The following is a 16,426-nucleotide window of genomic DNA, read 5'->3' on the forward strand; positions in this document are numbered from 1 at the left end:
CTCCCGGCCCCTCTGCCCGGGCCGCGCAGGCCGAGGCGCGCAGGGCCCCCGCGGCGGGAGGCCCGCATGGCACTCCAGCCCCACTGGCGCCCCTGGGGCGGCCGAGCCTCTCCCCAGTATCGCCCTGCCCGGGCTCTCAGCGTTGAAGTACTGAAGCAGTCTTAACTTTTTATGCATAAACTTTCTTTGAAATTTTAAAGACTTTCTTCACGTTCAAATCATAATGAAACCTGTAAACTAAACCCAGCCCCTGTGGTGGACCTGTCAGTACTGTGCCCTGTGAGGGCTCAGGGTGTCTGCTCGACTGATTTCATAATTGAAACATGAAAATGATAGTAAACTGAAGAGTTTTCTAATAGTCTGCATGGCATAGTATCCATGGCAGGGTTTCAGGGGATTTTATTTCTAACTACTGTGTTTCTCTTCTCTTGTGGTAGATGAAAATGAAGCAGAGAGACCAGAGGAAGAAAAAGCTAGGTGGGTATCTTGACAACTGGAAGTCCTGTAGTGTGGCTACACAAAAATTGAATTCACTGTATTCTTCCCAGCTGCTTGAAACGCCATAGTGTCTGAACACACTCTGGTGTCTTTGAAATTCCCCTTAAGATAGTATGTTTGGTCTGCTAGGATGACTTTTCTGTGAAATGGTTTTACCTGTGCAATTGGGACACTCGACTATGAAAGTTATTTTGAGTTTTAACTGTATGGACAGCAATAGCACCTCACAAAATGCCAAGAGGTCTTTTATTTCTGTAATCATTGTACTTTGCAGCCTTAGTAATAGATCAGGACTTCGTTTGTTGCAGATAGTTTAGAAATTAAAACACAGACTCTCTCCCAGAAAATCATATCATAGAATGGTTTGAGTTGGAAGGGACCTTAAAGACCATCTAGTTCCAACCCCCTGCCATGGGCAGGGACACCTTCCACTAGACCAGGTTGCTCAAAGCCCCGTCCAACCTGGCCTTGAACGCTGCCAGGGAGGGGGCAGCCACAGCTTCTCTGGGCAACCTGTGCCAGTGACTCACCACCCTCACAGTAAAGAATTTCTTCCTTCTAATCTAAATCTACCCTCTTTCTGTTTAAAACTGCTCCCTCTCATCCTATCACTACAATCCCTGATCAAGAGTCCCTCCCCATCTTTCCTGTAGCCTCCTTTAAGTTCTGGAAGGCCACTGTAAGGTCTCCCTGGAGCCTTCTCTTCTCCAGGCTGAACAACCCCAACTCTTTCAGCTTGTTCTCATAGGGGAGGTGCTCCAGCCCCCTGATCATCTTTGTGGCCTCCTCTGGACCTGCTCAAGCAGGTCCATGTCCTTCCTGTGTTGGGGGCCCCAGAGCTGGACACAGTGCTGCATTGCAGGTGGGGTTTCATAAGAGCAGAGTAGAAGGACAGAATCAGCTCCCTTGACTCGCTAGCCACATTTCTCTTTTTATAATGTTTAGAATGTGAAAATTACAAAAAGAGAAATACAAGAAGTCAGTGGAATTGCTAACTAGTTTGGTGTGCAGGTCACATAACACATCTGCTTAGGGTTTTGGGTTGGCTTTTTTATTAGTAAGAGTATTTGAAAGAAATTTACAAAAAGCTTTTGAACTATTTGGGGGAGTCTGCTTGAGTTATAAGTTGCTGTATGAGAGAAAGCACAAAGATGCTTCTTTGGAAATCTGGCTAAGTTGATGGAGGTTGGTAGCAAGGACTGACCGGAAATACTGAATGAAACAAGTCTCACAATTGATGAACTGGAAATTGTTGATTGTCAAGATAAATTAAACAAATAAAGGGTAAGTCAGTGCAAGAAAACATGTATTGTTATTTTCTACAAATACTTTCAGTCAACAGAGATTTTTTTTCAGTGAGAACTCTTGAATTTAGATAGCCTTAGTGGACCTCTTTTCCGTAAGCTTGCTCAGTTGCTTTTGTGAACTGCCATCAACTTCTGACAGGCACAGTGTGATATAGCAGTAATGACCTCCACCACTTGAGTACATATGATACTGTTTTGAAGCAGCTACTAGATGCAATTACTTGATTCCCATTAGTTCTTGTAGTATAAAAACCAGAGCTGTTTCCTGTCACCCTTTCCATGTCACTTAACAGTTTTCTAGACCTCTGTTGCATTCATCTTTAATCATCTCTTTTCCAGGACAAAGAATTCTAATTATTTATTTGCTTTTTATTTGGAAACTATTCTATATCAATTGATTACTTGTGTTCAGTTAACTTTTCTTGACCTGTCACTTTTTGTCAGTATTACTGTTCAAGAAAATTATTTGCATGGCAACTGAAATGATCTTTAGAAACAGTGGTATTTTACTCCAGTTTGTGCTCAATAGTGTCTAGCTTGGCATTTGTCTGCCTCTATGCATAGTTGTTTACTAAAAAGCATAAGAAGTGGTAGCTTATGCATTTTAGGAGTTATGTTTGCAACTCTGGAAGTGTGGTAACAGTTTGCTGGTTAAAAGTTTTGGTTTCTGGCCTCTCAGTTTTGGCATTCTTAGTATATATAAAAATCATGTGGTTTTATCCAGGTTCTGTTGCTAGTCTATTATTTTACTAGGTGATGAAGTGAAATGGTCAAGCTTGAATCGTGGGGCCATACCTGGGCTGTATTGGGTTTTGGTGCAACACTCATGAGTGGGTATTTTGCCAACAGAACTTGGGATCAAAATCATTCTGTTCAATAAAAATTGGCAGTTGCTCGCTCTGTTTCAGAAATATATTTTCAGTGAAAAAATATTGTTTCTAAATGGCTCCCTGATTTCTCTGCCATTTGTGGTGCAACATGCTAACAGTTAATGGAAATGTGGAAATTAAAATATTGCTGTGTAAGAAGCAGCAATAAGCAAGCCCAGTGAGACAGTTCATTTGCATGAATTTGACAGTGCTAGTCATTTTAGGTAAACCAGTAGTTCTAAAATTTTTACCTGTTTTCAGTCTACAGTTAAAATATAATTGAACTCATCATTGAATTGTAGCTATTCCATATGGTGGAAGAAAATTTCACAATGCATGTGTGGGAAGTTTGATTCAGTGCAACATTAGTTATGGGTATTTAAATGTTTTTTCCATTATGTCTTTGAAAATGTCAATCTGCAGGGGAAAAAAAAAAGCTATTATTCTCCCTTCATGTATTATGAAAGATTTCACTTTGATTTTGAAAGAGGATCCAGGTGTAGTGCCTTATTACTTCCAACTATTCTACAAACATCCACTTAGTCTGATTTATGATAGCTAATTATTATCCTGCTAATATAAAATTATATTTGCCTAGAATATTTTTTTAATAAATTATTGGTGTTTTTAATTAAAGCAGAAGATAGCTGGAACTTTGGCTCTTCTCTGGAATGATGTAGCAAGTTTCATAATTAGCTGATTTGTGTGATGTAATCCGTGCACAAATACCTAGTTTCATCTTTTCCTGTTTGTTTTTAAGTGCTCCACCTCCACCTGGAAATGAAGAGGAAGCTGCAGAAAATGGCGTTGTGAAAACGGTAGTTTTAAATGTGTTTTTGAAATACTGCTTTAATTTGCTTTGGTTTATTGGGTATTAATTTGTCTAGGATTTATAAATACATGAATTATTGCGTAAGTGTATGCCTTTGGTTTTGGGGTGGGTTTTTTTTTTTGAAAGGTGTTTGACACTATCTGCAGAAACTCTGTAGAAACTACTAAATTAGGAAGTCCAATTTCCAGCTACAGTTCACTTTTAAAATCTAACTTACAGAAAATAAATGAACAGTACTTCTAGGTTTTTGCGGGGGAAAAACAGTGCTTCAAGACAGCTGTCTCTTCTCAAATAATTCCTTTTCAAAATTATACTCCCTCTGTCTTTCCTCACTGATAGGAAATAAAATCCTCAGATCATTTTTCTTTTTTGAACATGATAAAAATCAGAATTTGCAGAACTATGTAAAAATATGGATCAAGAGATCAATTACACGTGCCTATCAGAGGCAACATAACAGACTCAGTTGGTAGTAGTCTTCAGTGTTCGGTATGTCTTAACTTCAGTGTTAGTATGATGAAGGAAAGGACCAAGAAATGAAATTTGCACTTGCAATGTTGATAGAAGGCCTCAGCTGTGAATGGGAACAATCTATGAGAAAATTCTAATTTTACTTCATTGAGATTTTTTTAGCTTATCTTGCAAGAATTCTCTTAAGTGATGCAGAAACCATTATGATATTTGTGCAAGTCTCAAGGACTGGCCTTTCAGAGTATATTTTTTTCAGTAAGTCTAATACTTTGTTTATGAAAGATATTACAACTAGTTTAAAGGTGGGGAAGAAAAAATTTAGAAAAATTAATTCAGTTGTTTAAACTGAAAAGCTATTTTAAGTACACCAAAGGCTTTTTGTGCTGGTGCTAATACTGTCAGTGGGCAGTAGATTTTAATACGTTAATTAGAAGGAGACAATAGTATACTTTTCTGGACTTGCTGATTTTAAAATATTTCCAAAAATCCTCATTGGTGCAGTTTCCTTCTGCTTGTGTAGCTTTGTATTTTTCACTTATGTAAGGGCTAGCATTGCTAGGATATCATTAGAACTTCTCCAGAAAATTGAGAACTTCATGGTAAAAGGTGCCATAAAGGGTCATCAGCAACCTAGAAAAATGGGTGGTGTTCAAGTTGGTTGAATAAGAAAAGGTGACTATTTCTGTGAGGAGGGAACTAAGAAATTATTGTTTATAAGTAAAATTTGGTTTGGTTGAAAGGTATGTGCTCCAGACAAAATTTTATTTTCTGTTCAGTGTATTTGTAATGGTTCTCTGCTGTGTGGGTTGCCTGGTGTGTGGAAGTGGTGAAGTTCTTTTCAGCAGTGGAGCATCGAAAGACTGTCTTCTGTCTTTGGCTGTCGATTTGATGAGGCTCTTAATTGTTATGTAAATTATATTAATGTTGTATAGCAAGAATGAATTGCACTCCAACATCTTCTGTGCAGCTGTTTATTTTTGTCTAATTTATGTACCATGCAAGTTAATACACAATATAATAGATAAGGACTGGAGCTTAGCTGTGCTTGGATAACTGCAGGTTGCCTGGGCAGAATCAACTTGGCTGCAGTATGTTCAGCCTCTTGCTGAAGGATTCAAGAAGTATATGAATAAGGGTGATCTGCTTGATAAAGTTCACCTGAATTTCACAAAGTTTTTGAAGAAATTCCTCATCAAAGGATTTTAAGAAAACTTAGCAGCTGTAGGATGAGCACCACATGGATAATTGATGTGTAAAAGATAGAAAACAGAGGGTAGGAGTAGAGGTTCAGTTTTCTCAGCGAAGGAAGGTCACTTCCAGTGGGGATCATCTGAAATGTTGTGCATAACTGGTGCTGTTTAATGTGTTTATAAATTAATTGGAAAAGGGGTGAGTTGTGGAAGCACAAGTTTTCTGATGTTACAAAGTTATTCAGGATAGTAAGAGCAAGGACCGTCTGTCAAGAACTGATTGGTTGATAAATGGTTATTGAAATTCTGTATAGAAAAGGAAAAGTGATGTTCATGAGAGGGGAAGCAGGTTTACAAATAAAACGGTGATCTCTGAGCTGACAGTACCACGTAGGAGGGATGCACTATGTAGAAGGATCCATGAAATTGATGGTTAAGTGCTTGTCTGGAGTCTAAAAAGCAGATAAACCTTGGGATGTACCAGCAAATGAATAGAGAACAAAATGGAAGATATCACTGTACCATAAATTCATGTTTCAGTTGCACCCTGAATCCTGTGCTGTTCCATTCCCCTTGTGTTGTAAAGGCTTTACTTCAACTAAAAAATGTTGAAAGAAGAGCAGCAAGAGCAACTGAGGTAGCTTCCATACAAAGAATGGCTGATTAGGCAAGGACTTAGCCTGGAAGACAGGCAGACGTAGAATATGATGAAGGCTAACAAAATCATGTATGGAGACTATAAATAAGGAGTGATTCCTCACAGTCCCTTCCATATGACAACTGGGACTGTTAAATGAAAGTCATAGGAGCCAGGATGAAAACAAGTAATAGAGGTTGCATCTTCATGCAGTAGACAGTGCTATGTAACTCTTTGCCAAAGAGAGTGTCTCTGCTAGGAGTTTATATGAGCCCAAGGGAAGTATGGGCTAGTACTTGTGAGAAAAAATTCAGTGGGGGTTACTAAACAGACAAACCGTAACTGGCTTAGGAAATGCCCAGAGCTGATAATAATCAGCAGCTGAATGAGTGTTAAGAGAGGAGCTTCTTATGAGTTTGCCCTGTATTTTTCTCTCCTCTGTGGTCTCTGGGAGGGAAAACCAAAACAAAACACAAAACAAATGCAAAACACTGGATGAGATGGACTCTTGGTACGAACTGGCATGACTGTTTTACTTACTAGCAAGCTTGAATGCTATAGGGCAGAACAGCACGCATTGTGCTCTTGTATCTGTTTTTTCAGCTTGATCACTGAAAAATCTCAAGTATTTTATACAGCTTACTGATGTTGGGAACTGAATAGATTTCTCTGAAGCGCAGTGTTCATCTACAACTGGAAAAACATTTATTTGAGTTAACTCTGGGTATGTAATTGAGGATAGCAAGAAGCTAATCTTGCATATCTTCAAGGTCTTTCCTGAGTGACGAGATAAAGAGTAGAACTGGTGTGTATGAGCTAGATAGAAGGAAAAAGGATATTAGATAGTGGAAATTATTTTATGCTTATTTAGAAAATATCATGTTTCAGAAACAGCTTAGTATTAAAGATACTTCCCTATTTTGATTCAGGTGTTTCAAATACTTGTAGCATTTCAGCTATGATCCTCCTAAATTTACTGTTAATGCTACTCAGTTTTGAGGTCTAGGAAAAGGAAGATTTTCTTCTTTCAAAGATTTCTAGGATGGATAGTTTTGTCTGGATTATATTTCCATTGTAAAGGTAAGTGACTGCTTTTTGTCTAAGCAATGAATTTTTCTTTCGTAGAAGGTGACAGAGGCTGAGGATGACAGTGATAGTGATAGTGATGATGATGAAGATGATGTTCAAGTCACCATAGGGGATATTAAAACAGGAGCTCCACAGTATGGGTAAGTTACTTGCAAACATTAACTGGGGGAACTTTCAGGATTATATTTAATTAATTCAGGCTCTTTGATACTTGTTAGTGTCAAATTGTTTGCATAGTTACTCTCAGTTTAGGTTTTTCAGCTCTTTAACAATGTTTTTAATAATATAGTGACTTAAAAACAAATAAGTGAAATGAAGTCAGTGAAATACCTTAAAGAACTGTTATACAAGTTAAATTTTGTTTTCAAATTTTGAGAAATAATTCTATTAAGTTTGTAGAGAGTTGGATTTTGTCATGGAATAGCTGTTATGTAGCGGGTTTGGGGTCATTATTGTCATTGTGACATTTTTGTTGCTAATGGTAGAGTGGTATGTACAGAGAACATTAGAAACATTTTCCTTGCTCCTGTTTGTAGTAGATGCAGTTCTAATTAGACCTTTATAGTTTTAATTCCTATTGATGTTCACAAATAAGATTTTAATGTACTTCAGGATGGAGCTGCCAGTCTCAGTAATTTCTCAAGATCATGGTTTAGGCATTTCTACCATACAGGAAATTTTTTGCTACTCTTATTGCCCCATATTCCTTCTTTCTGATAAAGGGCTTGTTTTCCACTGAATGCTTTTGATCAGTGTCAATTTTACCCAAAATTATGAAATATTATTTTTCATTACATGGAAGTTTTCTGAGGGAAGTGGTTTGTTTGCTTGTTTGTCTTGGCAATCCTAATGTTTTTATACTTATTAAAACCAGAATTACTAGAGCATCATTTCTTAATAGAATTATGACAGGTCTGCAGGTAGGTCTGACTCATGTATATTATTGTGTTCTTAGCTTTAGAATGCAGGTGATGTACTCATTTTTGAAACATAATATTTTAAAACTTTCAGTATTTCATAAAATAACTGTGCAAATTAATGTAATGTAAAAAATAGAAATTCCTCCAGTTCTTTTTTTGTCTGCTTTCAATAACTTGCAGTATGCTTGTGGTGTAGGCAGTGACCTCAAATTTTGTGAGACTAAAGCAAAACTAGATTTATATTCTCAGTGGATTTGCTGATGCTCTTTCCATGAGTACAGAAAACAATGAGCAGATGATCCTAAATCTAATTAGAGCAGCAAGTTGTGTGTAGAAACGGTTGTTTTCTGGAAGACCTTTTTTCTAGGCAAATTGTAGAGAAAGTTCATGGAAGGGCAGTAATCTAAAACAAACTCAACATTGCTGTTCATTTTAACTTCAGTGTAACATATTCTTTTTATAGGGTTAAATGATTCTACATCTAATAGTCAACTGCTGTTTAAAAACCCCATAAGATTTGTTTAGCAAGGTCATGCACAAATAAAGCATGGCAGATCAGAAGGTTAAATGTTTTGTGTCAGTTTTATACTGTTGTAGCACTTGAAAACTAAACCTTCGTGGAAGTGGTACCTTAAACTATGTACTGTCTTCTAAATATATGCTAATCTCATTGTGTTTATGGCTGGATACCACCTGTGAGGATAAGCTACATTGCACTCAAATGGTAGTGAAAGCTAGAAGAATAATTCCTAAGGTAGTTAAATCAGTTCAGTATCTAGATTTCTAACTGCGTTTTTAATGAAGAAAATGGAAGTATTTTAGAAAGTGAAATATTACATACTTTTCTGTTGTCCACAAGGATAGGTGATTGCTAGAAGTACTTTGAAATGGACAACCTATTAGTCATTGTGGAGAAATGCTTGTATTTTCCACTTCTGTACAGATTAAATGGAATAATTATGAAAAGAAAAAAGGATCTGTCAACACTTTCTTTTATTATTTTATTTTTACTCTAATCCCTAGAGTGTCATCTGTATCCCTAAATGAACTTCATTTTTCCTTTTTCTCTTCTGGTTCTGTCCATTCTTGTTTCTATCAAGGTCTTTATCCTTTCAACTCAGGAAGAGTGACTGGGACTTGCTTCACAACTGTTTATTAGTTGGAGAAGTTGCTACTGAGCATAGAAAGGTACACTCTCTTCCTCCTAGGCTGATCTCTTTACTTTTACAGTGTTACCAGCTTGGAAAACTAGAGATTCAGGATGGTGATTGAGCCTGGGTCCAGTTTGTTTCTGGATCTAGCTATCTTGTTTTCTGTTTTCTTCTGTTTTAAGAGTTTTCTCTAATTCTTTTTTTTTGTTATTAATTTCTTTAAGTTATGGAGCAGCACCTGTGAATCTCAATATTAAGACAGGAGGGCGAGCTTATGGATCTTCTGGTAAGAACATTTGCTGAGTAATAATTGTAAATATGCAAAAAAAGTTTGGTTGTTTTGGATGAAGGAATTAATTTTCACTTCTAAAACTCCTTGATAAATAGAAATCTGACTTTTTGTTTCTATTTTAAGTGTGTTACAGCTTTTAAAACTTATTTGGTAGAGACAGAAGTCTCTAACTTTCTAACTTTTCTTCACAGGTGCAAAAGTAAAAGGTGTGGATCTGGATGCACCAGGGAGTATTAATGGTGTGCCTCTTCTGGAAGTAGATTTAGATTCTTTTGAAGATAAACCTTGGAGAAAGCCAGGTAATGCTCTGGTTTATGTTACTGATATGTAGGTATTCAGCAGGTTATTTTAATCATAGTTCCTGTTTACATAGATGTTATCTACCATATACCTAGAAGATACTGTACAATGTAACTTGTTAAAAGCAGCTGAGTTACTTGTTGCTTTTGTGCTGTTCCATAGAGTGTGTGGATATGCTGTGTTTCTTAGTATACATCCTGGATTTATGTCAGCAAAAAGAGACTGTAGGACATACTCTTTATTTTTTGAAATACATGTATATTCTGAACTCCTTGGAAATCTGCATTTCTGTGAATATTACTGCTATTGATCTTTGCCATAGAAGAGAAGATAAAGCAGAATAGAAAATAGTTCTAGCAGGTTTGTTTGGGCGTGAAGAATGGTGAAACATAGCTGCTGGTGCTTCTTTGTATCCATGTATAGATGTCTGAAAGCTTTGAAGAAGTTGGTACCACATGGGCTTTCCATAAGTTTCCTGTGTGTATTGTCTGGTTGGCTCAAGGGATTTGGCCAAACTTGTCTAATACCAGTGTTGGGGTTTGGTGGGGTTTTTTTGTTGTTGTTTTTGTTTTGTTTTGTTTTGTTTTGTTTTTGTAGGGGTAGTACATCTTGCTGCTGTGTATAGGTTTTTTTTCTGGTGTTTGTATATTGCTTTGGCAATGCAAGTAATGGAAAAAAAAAAAAAGCAGCCTTTGATAATATTCCAGTGTTTGAACTGTTAGCTATTTGAAATATATTCTGTGCATGTGAATTATGTCTGATCTCTCTATTAGCATAAAATAAGCAAAAGGGAGTGGTTCTTCACTGAACATACAGCAAACCTGTAGATCCTACATTTATTCCTTTGTAAAGATACGGGTATTATAATATCCTGTGATATTCTCTGAGTATCTCGTTTGATCCCTGAGATAGGATGCTAGGCAGGATACTCTTTCTGATTAAATTTCAATGTTTTTCTTATCTTAGCCATGAATATTCATACATTTACTGGTGTAGGACTATTGTATATTTCAGTAGTATGTTTTAAGATCAACTGAATCTGTTCTGATATTATAAATAGAGGTGTATGTGTGTTCAGCAAAGAAAAGAAAAGATGAAGTTTGTAATGTCCTAAAATGCTATGCTTTTCTATTTAAAGGGGCTGATCTCTCCGATTATTTCAACTATGGGTTCAATGAAGATACCTGGAAAGCTTACTGTGAAAAACAAAAGAGAATACGAATGGGTCTTGAAATTTTACCAGTTACCTCAACAACAAATAAAATTACGGTAATTAGTACAACTTTTGTGGCATTCTACATGCTTTTTCCCCTGTAAAGCTGCTCGTGTGTTATAAGCTTGTTCTGCGCAGTTCAGTGTGTGTGTAGTTTGCACCTGACTCCCCACCCCTAGCCTAGCGTGTTCCTGTGTTGCTTCACTGGCAATTTGTGTGGGTAGTGTGACAGACTAGCTACAGCTAGATTGCATCTGTACCAATATTCAGATTGTGGCCCATCACTTAAGAGTTGAATGGTATCTTAATGGGCAATGTGTTATTTAACTTAGGCTGAAGACAATGCTATGGAAGTAAGACCAAGTGCAGAGATTCTCGATGGCAGATACCATCTTTTTAAGGTGAATTTTAGTACACTTTTGTTGGTTGCTCTCATTTTTGTTGAGTATTGCTTCCCATGCCACCACAGACTGATGGAAGAACAACTGAAATGGACATAGCCATTATTTCAAACTCATCTTACATCAATGACTTTCTGCATATGTCACAAAATACTGATTAAAAAATGTTGCTTTGTTCATCACCCTTCTGCAAGCATGTGAATTAGTGGCCTAGTGAACTAACAGATTTCCCAGTGAAACTAATTTTTCTTTATGTGATGGTTTATTTTTAGTTGTAGTGCATTTGTTTGTGCAGATTAAAGAATTTGTGCAGATGTTCTGGGGAAACTTTTGTAGATTATGGCATGTTTATTTTTCCTGTGGCCTTGTAGTCCTTACCTTGTTTTGTAACACTTATCCTTGGCAACTCTGAGATGTGAAAATCAATCTTCCATATTTTTCTGTTGCCCTTTTGGGATTAGATGGCAATAAATCAAGGTATATATAATACTTTTCCATTCAGAAATGCTGATTTTCAGAGAGCAGAAAAATCTGTATGACAAGATTAAGGATTGATCATTTTTGTCAACTTCTTATTTTCTCATTTACTCTTTCATTTGATACTAAAGTTGAAATTAAAATACAAAGGTTGTTTATTTTCAATATGCAGACATTTTTATTCTTGAACTGTCATTAAACCAACTTGGAAATGTTTGTTGCTTTCTTCTGTATAATTCTGTGACAAAAGTGTCAGTTGCCGACAAGTATTTCTGTTTCCCTCATATGGTACTTGAGGGTACCTGGTCATTTTTACTTTATCTTAGCAAGAACAGATCAGAAGCTCCCCAGGGCTTTTAGCCATCCTCAGTTATCATTATAATAGTGTGATGGAATGGTGGAAATGGTGGGCAGTGGGAGTTATTTGCAGCTGACTACATTCTCAAACTTCTCTGAACTGTTGTCCTGAAGGAAGAAGGATAAGTATTCCAAGCCAAAGCTTCCCCAATTCCTATCTCAGTATTGACTCTCTGGGGGTCCAGTGACCAAACAGTACAGTACAACACAATGCAACAACAGTATTTGTGTTGTAAGAGTCTGAAGTTTGTCATGTGTTTTACAAGGAGTTAACATATAATTATTAAGTAATTTCCTTTTTTCCATTCTTCTGAAATACTAAGTCTCATGTAATTTACATGGTATGTTTAGATTAATATTCTGTAACTGGCAAGACTTTGTCACTAAATTTTCCAGTTACTCATTAATTAATAGAAGTCTTATGGATTATTCAGATAAATACTTATACCAAACCTATTTTTTTTGTTTTGTTTTTTCTTTTTTTCTATTTCTGGATGCTAAAGTTTAATTCAATTTTTAATGAATCTTAACTATTTATGTGCATTTTTGTGGATTTGAGAAAGAGGTGCCTGTGTTTTAGAAGTGAGATTCTGTAAAAGCTTAGCAGTTTACTTGTCTACATAAAGCTATGAAATCATAGTCTATATGATGTTATACCATGAGTGAACTAGCTATGTAGAGGGATGTGGCTATGTGGTTGGTACAGTGGGTGTCTTTAAAAACTGAATCAGTACGGGATTGTCTTTAGTGCTAACCCATGTAGATTTTTTTCATGTATAGTGTGCTGATGAAGTCAAACAATACTTGGAAGTACTTGCACCAAAGGTCTTGGCATAGCTTTAATAATGTGTGTCTGGAATTTTGCAGTATTTCAGAAACAGCAGTATGTTTTTAAAATACTCAATCTGAACTAATGAAAAATCTTTTAAAGTTTGCATAACCCAGAGTATGAGGTGACTTCCTGGTATGACTTGGAAATTAAGTGGTTACTAGATTGTGTGGTCAGTAAGGCAGATGGAAAATCCACTCAGTTTCTTGTCTCATGGTTTGTTGTTGGGCAGCATACTTGTTAGATATCTCTGTCATTAAGATTATGGATATTATTTTTTTTAACGTTTGCTTCTTTTAAAAGTTGAGATGTTATTTTGTTCATATAGGAAATTCTACAAGAAAATCAGTTTGGTCTGTTCATGCCTAAATCAAATGTTTAGAAAAGAAATACTAGAACTGTCTAATCTTCTGTAATAATTTGTTTTCTGGGATATTGCTTCTTATGTATATTAAACACAGTACTTAATATATCCTTATAAAATATGGAATTTTACTAGCTTTGCAAAGGTGACAGTTTTTTTTTAAATCTGATTGAAGTTAGACTTGCTTACTCTTTTTATTGGCTATGTGCTATGTTGAGTGTTGGGGCTGCTACACTTCTGAGGTTAAACTAATGATGAAACATTACTTTGAAGGTACAGCAGGGCAGAACTGGAAATTTGGAGAAAGAGTTGGCAGTGCAGTCGACCAAAGCTGATTTCACATCTCCTCCTGCCTTATTCAAATCAGGAATTCCAACAAACAGGTCAGTTAGACAGTTGTAACTCAAGACCAAAAAACTTTTAATACTGCTACCTCTATGTATTTGAAATTCATGATTTTGTAGGAAAAAAGGAAAATATCTTTCTGTAATAGGCAGAAATGAGGGGAAGAGTGATCCTAATTGCTTTTAGCCTTCAGTCACCATTATACGTGAGTGCTATGCTACCTTCTTGACTCTTCAGGAAAGAGAAAGTAGAAGGAAATGGTAGAATAACCAGCAAGAACAAATAACAAGGCAGCTATAAAAATCGAGGTGCTGATGTATGACACCATGGTTTTTTATGTAGAATTACCATGGCCAACAAAATATTTCTAGCTCTAGTATCTTTATGGGTATTAGCTAACACATATTTTCAGTTAAGCAAGATGGAATCAGACAGCTGTGACTTCAAAAACTGGAAGGATTCATGGAACCCAGTGTCTTTCCTGCAAGGTAGTTTTAGCTTCTCTGCATGTGACTATTTCATTATACTTTCTTTGAAATGAAATTATTTCCTTACTAGAGTTTCTTCCCCTCCTTTTCCCAGCCCCAGGCTTTAATATATTCTGTCCTTTATATCAAAACTACTGTTGTTTGATACCTGGCACTTGGCTTAGGATTAATCCATGCTTCTGCTTTACTTCAGTTATCAAGGAATCCTGTTTAGGTGTTTTGGTTACATGGAAATTAAAATGATGGTAAGAAAGGTAGAGCAGGTTGTACACTTTCGCTATGAACAATTAATTAGCATCTTATGACTTGTCTTGAGCGCTGCATCCATAAGTATCTTGACTAACTCAGAGGCACTCACGTTCAATTATTCCATCCTTTAAGAGTCAGCTCAACACTCAAGTACTTTTATCTTGGGTGGGAAAAAAACCACCTTGCTTCATACTCTTGCCTGCATTTTTCTTTTAGAATATTCCTCCTTGTAGCCTGAATTCTTGTTTGAGCTATCAGGTTATAGTACCCTGGTTTTAGTAGATCTTGGTTCTTTTTTTCCCCATTGTTCTTTGTCTAAAGTAGTAAAAGTATTCCAAACTTTCTACCAATCCTGTAATTATTTTTTTAACTTTTCTCTTCTGAATTGCTTCTGATGTGTGATGTTCTTGTAACAGAGTTCTCAGAATGCTATGTACTATTCACGGGGTAATGATTCCAAATTTGTTTCTAATACAGGTTTTGTTACAGGATTTAAATTCTTTATGCATCTCATTGGTGGACAGAGAATCTCTAAAATACTTCAGAAAGTAGTTAATTACCAGGATATTAAAATGTAATTAAGCTTAAAGTTGTAGAAAAAACACATTGCGTAAATTCTGTTTCTGTGAAATTTGTATTTCTTGTGAGAAAGCTTAATACAGTAAGGTTATACCTGTGCATGGTGTGCAGGCTTTGTAAGTAAAATATTTTTTGCATACCCTAGCTAGGATAAAACTATCTTACTATAAATGTCTTTATACTATATTTTTATGTGATACTTTTTTCTTTCTGCCAGAAGTTGGCAAATCCATGTTTAAGTAATCATCTTCCTGATTTATAAAGATAGTATATTGATTGTTAATTAGAGCTTTTCTGAGAAACTTAACACATGCCTGTTTTCTCCAGGAACTAAGTTTACCTTAGCAAAGGTTGGTAAACCTATATATCTTTAAGAATGAGAAGCCAGTAAGTGAAGTTGGTCTGTGGGGTAGATAGAGGAAACAAAATGTACATTTTCAGTTGTATCACTTGTGCATTCCAGTGGTTACAGTAGGTTGGTTTTATATATATATAGTGTGAATACTGTAATTGTAAGTTGTTACAATGGCAAAACTGACTTCTTTTGATATTTAATACCTGCTCCTTCAGATACATTTACTTAAAATAAATTCTTGTGTAAAGAAAATGTACTTCTAACAAGTGGTCAGAAGAAATTTTTGAAAGAAAATTGTATGCTTAAAAGTCTTGACAGTAGCTCAATGAATTAATACATCTTAACTGTGTGGATTGACTTCTTCGGAACACAGCTACTGTTTTCTGTATTTAAAAACCTTTATTACTAATTTCTTTATAACCAGGCAGTGTTTTATGGGATTGGACTTTCTTTAATAAAAGAGTTAATTTTAGGTAGGCAGAAATTATTTAGCAATCCAGCTCTTTAATAATTTAAAATAATTGCCTTTATGCCATGAGACATTTGCATTAGCTTTGTTGTGAAATTGTTGTAAACATTTCTCATGTAGCAGTAAAACTAGTTGATATATTTCACAGAGACACAGAATCATCTAGGTTGGAAAAGACCTTAAAGATCATCTAGTCCAGCCATTAATCTAACATTGACAGTTCCCAACTACACCATGTCTCTAAGTGCTGTGTCGACTCTACTCTTAAACACCTCCAGGGATGGGGACTCCACCTCCCTGGGCAGCCCATTCCAACCCCTAACAACCTGTTCTGTAAAGAAATGATTCTTAATATCTTGTCTAAACCTTCCCTGGTGCAATTTGAGGCTATTCCCTCTTGTCATATCGCTTATTACTTGGTTAAAGAGACTCGTCCCCACCTTCCTGCAACCTCCTTTCAGGTAGTTGTGGAGGCGATGAGGTTTCCTCTCAGGTGAAATGGAGGGAAAACTGATGCAACTGGGGACAGCAGCATTGGTGTGGGGATGGGTAAGGAGCTGGGCATGAGAAGAGGAATTCAAAGAGTGAAAAAGATAGAGGCAGGAGAAAGACCAAGGCAGTTTCTCACCAGAAGCCGTACCTCTTCTCAGTCACAGGCAAGCACTATCTCCAGAAAAGCTGTTTCAGGCATCAGAAAGTGGCAGGAACGATATAGGAGGGACAATGACCTGAATTAAGGGGGGG

General features: G+C 36.4%; 1 protein-coding gene across 2 annotated transcripts in view; it reads left to right on the forward strand.

The window, feature by feature from the left end:
• The window catches only part of FIP1L1 (factor interacting with PAPOLA and CPSF1), a 46,491-nt gene that overhangs the window by 273 nt on the left and 29,792 nt on the right, over positions 1–16,426 (forward strand). The window contains exons 2-9 of one of the 2 annotated variants that reach the window (XM_026847340.1): positions 438–477; positions 3,435–3,492; positions 6,933–7,033; positions 9,189–9,250; positions 9,448–9,555; positions 10,695–10,825; positions 11,102–11,170; positions 13,471–13,580. In XM_026847340.1, coding sequence (XP_026703141.1) covers positions 10,778–10,825; positions 11,102–11,170; positions 13,471–13,580 — 227 coding nt within the window. In that variant the 5' untranslated portion in view covers positions 438–477; positions 3,435–3,492; positions 6,933–7,033; ... (1 more) ...; positions 9,448–9,555; positions 10,695–10,777. Of the gene's footprint in view, positions 1–437; positions 478–3,434; positions 3,493–6,932; positions 7,034–9,188; positions 9,251–9,447; positions 9,556–10,694; positions 10,826–11,101; positions 11,171–13,470; positions 13,581–16,426 lie in introns of those variants that run through there. The other variant, XM_026847341.1, reaches the window with a different exon arrangement.

The sequence above is a fragment of the Athene cunicularia genome (genome assembly GCF_003259725.1).
Source record: "Athene cunicularia isolate RWA chromosome 4 unlocalized genomic scaffold, athCun1 chr4_part1, whole genome shotgun sequence".
NCBI lineage: Eukaryota > Metazoa > Chordata > Aves > Strigiformes > Strigidae > Athene > Athene cunicularia.